The sequence below is a fragment of the Harpia harpyja genome, chromosome 14, assembly GCF_026419915.1.
Source record: "Harpia harpyja isolate bHarHar1 chromosome 14, bHarHar1 primary haplotype, whole genome shotgun sequence".
In the NCBI taxonomy this organism is placed as follows: Eukaryota; Metazoa; Chordata; class Aves; order Accipitriformes; family Accipitridae; genus Harpia; species Harpia harpyja.
Window position 1 is genome coordinate 20,185,491 of NC_068953.1, and position 6,000 is coordinate 20,191,490.

A 6,000-nucleotide genomic window follows, 5' to 3' on the forward strand; every position below is an offset into this window, starting at 1 on the left:
CTTTTACCCCTTGGTTTCTCCTACTCAGTTTGCCAGAAATTCTTGCAGACTTATCCCGAGGAGCAGAAGCGGCTGTGGGAGGTGGAAGCACCAGGAGATTGGAGCCAGCGAGTGAATATCTGGTTAAAAATTCAGATGGAGTCGTCCCCTTCAGGAAGTGAGTTAAAATAAACAGTGTGAACTTGGCCATGTTAGTTATATAAAGATAAGAAATAAAATCAAGGGTTAGGTTGTGATAACAGATAGGTGGTTTCTCTGTTGTTTGCAAATGCAGAAACTACTGAGTGTGCAGTCCAGTTCGCTGGTCTTTTCTAAACAGGACAATTCTTAGAAATTTTGAGGTAATGAAATTGAACTACAGAGCATCTGAGAGATACTGAACAAAGCACGGTCTTGGCATAAAGTGTCTGTAACTCCCATTGCAGTGCACTTACAGCAGGGTAGAAGTTAGCCCCAAAAATTCCTGTTGCACAACGCGATGTCTGGGTTATAGAGAGGGGTTTTCTCTTTGAAATTGTTACAAAGAAGAAATTTGAATGGCCAATGGGCAATGTGTTTAATTACCTTCAAATTGCTGCCAATACCATTCTTGGATGAAAACAAACATTTTTACTATGGCTTTTGGAAGATTCAGAGTACCCTACTACAGGGTAAATCCTTCTTGCTGGGAGCATTTTCTGCCTATTTCACAAAAGATAGCAACAGAGTAGGAAAACCTTTTGACAGTTCATAGAGGGACCTTGTTGATGTAATCTGTTCAGCTGGCTTGAGTGTCCAGACAGGTCCCTCTGCTGCAGGCACACAAGCTGTGATAAGCATTAGGTTCCAAAAGGACACACGTTGTCTCTTCCTGGAAGTGCAGCAAGGAGTGCTGCAGAGCAAATTGCTCCCATGCCATCCCACATCTATCTTGCTTTCTATTGGCTTGGGGACCTTCAGTTGAGACATTGCGTTTCATCTTGTCTGCAGCACCCCATGGGAGAGTTAAGTCAGAATTTAGCCCTAGGCTGGGTTTCTCTCTGAAGCCATTATATTTATGTTCCTCGTGCTTTAAACCAACAAAAACTGGTGTTGCTCTTTCCTTTAATCCATCTTGCTAAGTTCAGTTTATTAATGGCAATTGAAGAGAACTGTGATCAGATCAGCAAACAGAAAGTGTATCCTGGAGGAGAGTATACTTTATTTCTTCTTCTTTTTGCCATCTTCTACAAAAACAAACAAAGGAAGAGAAACAACCCAAAACATGGGTAAATATAATTCCACGAGAGTTGCTGTCAGTAAAAAATACACAAGGCCTGGGAACTGCCTTGGCCAGTTCTGCACGTAAATGAGATATCTCGTATCTAGAAAAAGAGGAAGGAGGGAAAGTATAAACCAGAAATGGGGGTGGGTGTGTGTTTATATATATTTATATGGATTGTGAATTGCAATGTGATCTTTATAGTGGAAGTAAGCAGAAGCAAGTGAATTTGGCACTAAAATGTATAATAAAAATCTGCTTTTTAAATTACATTCTCCACTCTGGTGCACAGCTCACTGGGCATCACTTTCTTTTACACCGAATATGCTGAACAGGCTTTATTTCATCCATCTTCAGTGGAAAATCAACCCACTATAAAAACAGTATTTAAAACAGTGTGTAATACATTTATTATGTCTGTTTTACATATGGAACCTACTTGTGTGCTTCTTGTGCTTGTATTATCCCAGTACTGTGCATATTATGTACCCAGGGAAATACCAAGGGAGAGTGCAGGACAGATAATGCCTGCTAAAACTAGGGGAGAGTTTCCCTGGTTTTGCTTTGTCCTAAAGGCAGCATTACTCCTGCATAGCTCTGTCTGACAGCTGGTGAGGAAATAGCAAGAGAATTTTCCACGGGTTCATGCTATCTGTTAAGAGTAGATAAAGCAGAAACATTTTCTGAGTGCAAGAATCCTTTATCATCTGACCTAGTGTGCTGCTTACCATACACATAAAGAGAAGCTTGTGTTTCCAGAGTTGTTGTATAGGGACACAGAGAGGAAAATGATGTGGCATAGAATGGAAACCACTGGAGTTGTACACTTACGTGTTCCATACACACACAATCATTTAGATTTTCTTCAAATTTGCAGATGACACCAAGCAAAGTGGTGTGGTTGACACACCTGAGGGATGAGATGCCATCCAGGGGGACCTGGACAAGCTCAAAAAGTGGGCCCATGTGAACCTCATGAGGTCCAATAAGGCCAAGTGCAAGGTTCTGCACCTGGCTTGGGGCAATCCCTGGTATCGATACAGGCTGGGGGGTGAAGGGATTCAGAGCCACCCTGCTGAGAAGGACTTGGGGGTACTGGTGGATGAAAAGCTGGACATGAGCCAGCAATGTGCACTCACAGCCCAGAAAGCCAACCGTATCCTGGGCTGCATCAAAAGAAGTGTGGCCAGCAGGTCGAGGGAGGTGATTCTGCCCCTCTACTCTGCTCTGGTGAGACCCCCACCTGCAGTACTGCGTTCAGCTCTGGAGCCTTTGGCACAGGAAAGACATAGACCTGTTGGACTGGATCCAGAGGAGGGCCACAAAAATGATCAGAGGGATGGAACACCTCTGCTATGAAGAAAGCTTGAAAGAGTTGTGGTTGTTCAGCCTGGAGAAGAGAAGGCTTCGGGGACACCTCATTGCAGCTTTTCAGTGCTTAAAGGGGGCCTATAAGAAAAATGGGGACAAACTTTTTAGCAGGGCCTGTTGCGATAGGATAAGGAGTAATGGTTTTAAACTAAAAGAGGGTAGATTTAAACTGGATATAAGGAAGGAATTTTTTACAATGAGGGTGGTGAAACACTGGAACAGGTTGCCCAGAGAGGTGGTAGATGCACCATCCCTGCAAACATTCGAGGTCAGGTTGGACGGGGCTTTGAGAAACCTGATCTAGCTGAAGAAGTCCCTGGTCATTGTAGGGGGGTTGGACTAGATGACCTTTAAAGGTCCCTTCCAACCCAAACTATTCTATGATTCTATCTTTAGGGCGTCACTTGGGAACACAGTGCTTCATTCCTACTTGCTCTGTTATGTAGAAAGCAAAACACAATGTAATTCAATATTGTCAGCTCCAGTCTGGATCTATGGCAACAACTATGAAAATAGACAAGTCTTATTCTCCTCTGATTTCTTAGATCCCCATTGACATTTGCAATGCTATATTTTGGAACAAAATTATTGAGAAGAAAAATTGAAAATTATGCTCGTATTACATCCCTCCCCCCCGCCCCCCCCCAGCACTCAGGATTGAATACTATTAATGTTGTTGTAAGAATTCTGCAATCACAGATAATTCTGAAAAAGGTTTCTATAGCCCTGAGGCCAGAATTTTGAATTTTGCAAGGTTATGTTCTGGCATCTAGTGGCAGTACGGGTAAACTGCAGCACTGTGTTTACTGCAACTGATACTTCAGTTTGGATGTGCACAGATACATAGACATATATATTTCTGTCTGCATGTATACATATATCTATAAAAATAAAGCTCTTTAGCATGTTGTCACACATAGATGCAATCATTCATTCTCAATTAATTCCTATTGTTTCAAAAATAGAGAGATTTATTTACAACAAATAGTCTCAGTAACAGGAACACAGTGACATTTCTCTTCTGGGGCTGACCGGAGGAACAGAAATCATTTAATATGATTTGGTCCTAGTTGCTAAATCTACCAGGCAGTGAAATGAGCTGTTTTTGAAGTAGTTTAGTAATATACATAAAGCATGTAAATGTGAAGATAATGCAAAAAATAAGCAGACCGAGCAAGAGTTAAAATCAATTTCAAATGATTGCTTATAATCCTTTATCTGAATTGATCAGAGTATCTGCATTTTCTGAAAGGGAGGAAGGGATATGGGTTTTCTGGGTGTAAGAGATGAATGGATTATCTATTTAGCAGAACTTTCAAGCTAAGAAAGACCCGGAGACATTTTGTTTCTAGTACAGTTGTTGACCTTAGTCTTTTGTGGTAGTGTCGTCGGGCACCCTGGTTTGGTTAATTGACAAAGCAAGGCAAGAGGGTTGAAGGTAGCATTCAGGTGGCTTTTTCTGGTGTGTTTTTTAAATGAAAATTGCCATGGAAGTCTGCTAACATTTTTTCCTTCTTAATCTCTTTCTGGGGCAAAACTATTCACCCCATTCCTCCAGAGGCTGAAGTGAGCTCTCATATAGAAAATGCTCAAACCAGTAAACCCAGACAATCAGATGTGGACCAGATGAATGAGGTACAGTGACTAATTTTCTATTTTATGACTTTCTTTTTCATTGGTGGCCTTTTCCCCTTTTAGTGAAGTAGTGAGGTTTAAATATGAGAGACCATCACAGACAACTATAGGTGTTTTTTTACTTCTGACCCATAGGTTTATGTGGGTAATCATAGCTGTATAATATATATATATGTACACATATAATTGATTCATATAGCTAATTTATATAGCTGTTGTAATTTGAGAGGCTAAAGACTACAGGATAGTTTTCGCTAAATGTTTTAGTTTGATCCTTACCGAGGTAAGGGAAGTGTAACTAAGCTGGCATACAGGAAATTTCAAGGTTTGCATATGCAATGGCTTTCTCAACTGAACTGTGATTTTTCCTGTGCCTATATGTGGGCTTGAGTGCGACACCTTTAGAATGAGTAAGCCAAGCTCTTTACTGTCCTAATTATTTTATCCCACTACTGAGCTGCAGATCTGACTGTGCTTAGCTTTTTGCAGGATGAAGGCCTAAAACAAGCTGAGAGGTTTGAACGAAGCCTAAATCTATTTAGGGGTACATGTATTTGAGAAAACAAATCAGAGTAATGAAGCTTTTTCAAGTAATAAAGAAAAAGGAGAGACGAGTGGAAGCAAAACAAAGAGCTGTAGGGGTTGTTTCCCCAGCACATTTTGGTTGCTGCACAATTAAATCAGTTTGTTTTCTTCAGACATGGGTCTCCTGGGGGAGCTATGACAGCACTGGCCCCTGTGGTCCACGCTCTTGCGTTATGTGCTGTGGTCATGGCTTCATAGCCCACCCAGCCAGATCAAGGCTCTGTGTACTCCCAGTTTTATTTGTGCTGACACTTCTGGGAACTCAGGCAGAGCAGCAGGAGTGAAGCTGTTCTATACAAACAATGCAGCTAAGTTTCTTGCCTTGCACGTTTATGGTGGTCTTGGTTGACAGAGGCATTTTGTATTAGGATCAAGTCACTGTTGATGTTGTTTGTGTATAATTTGGTGTTCCCTCTGTCTTGGTTCTAATTTCAGACCATTGAATATATTCCTGATGTTGGGAAAGTGGCAGGAGGTGACACAGAAAAAAAAGATGACACATCAGCAGCAGGGACTCTAAACTCACAGGGTCCTGAACAAGAGGACTTAGAACAAGGTGCAAGCAATACTCAGCAATGCAAAGGATTCAGAAAAAGAGCAGGCCCTGGGGGCTTAGTTGGAGACCAGGCCACCAAACAATTTAGAATTATACCATAATTACATTTTCAAAAATCAGCAAAATCTCAGTATGGTCTTAAAAATTGTAATTGACTGTTCATAATTTGTAACACTGGAGAGATTTCTTCAGGTAAGATACAATATTTTTTGCAAGACACATGTTCTCCATCTTGTGTTTTGTTTTAAGTAAAGCTTTTGTTTGCTAATTGTCCTTTTCGTTTTCTTCTCACCAAGTAATTAAGTAGTCGTTGAGCCTAGTTATTTCCCTGCTCTGAAAAGATTTTATTGGATTGCATGAGATGACCAAAAGGGAATAATTGGAGGGCTTGTAGATACTGATGTAAGAAGATATTTCTATGGAAACCACATCCTGCATTATGGACGAGAGATACCACAACACACTTTGGTATCAGAATGACAGCTGTAACCTTCCTTTCAAAGCAAACAATTGATCTTGAATTGCTTTCATTTGAGCTTTTCTAGCAGAAAAATCTGCCTTAAAGCCTGTGGTGGACAGGACGGCATACAAACTCCATTAATGCAGAAGAAGT

The 6,000-nt window shown here is 41.0% G+C and overlaps 1 protein-coding gene across 1 annotated transcript in view; it reads left to right on the plus strand.

The window, feature by feature from the left end:
* The window catches only part of LOC128151508 (protein FAM169B-like), a 41,950-nt gene extending 36,295 nt beyond the window's left edge, over positions 1–5,655 (plus strand). Inside the window, exons 7-9 of the mRNA XM_052809035.1 lie at positions 29–157; positions 4,170–4,246; positions 5,267–5,655. Coding sequence (XP_052664995.1) covers positions 29–157; positions 4,170–4,246; positions 5,267–5,488 — 428 coding nt within the window. The 3' untranslated portion in view covers positions 5,489–5,655. The remainder of the gene's footprint in view (positions 1–28; positions 158–4,169; positions 4,247–5,266) is intronic.
* Positions 5,656–6,000: the final 345 nt, after the last annotated feature.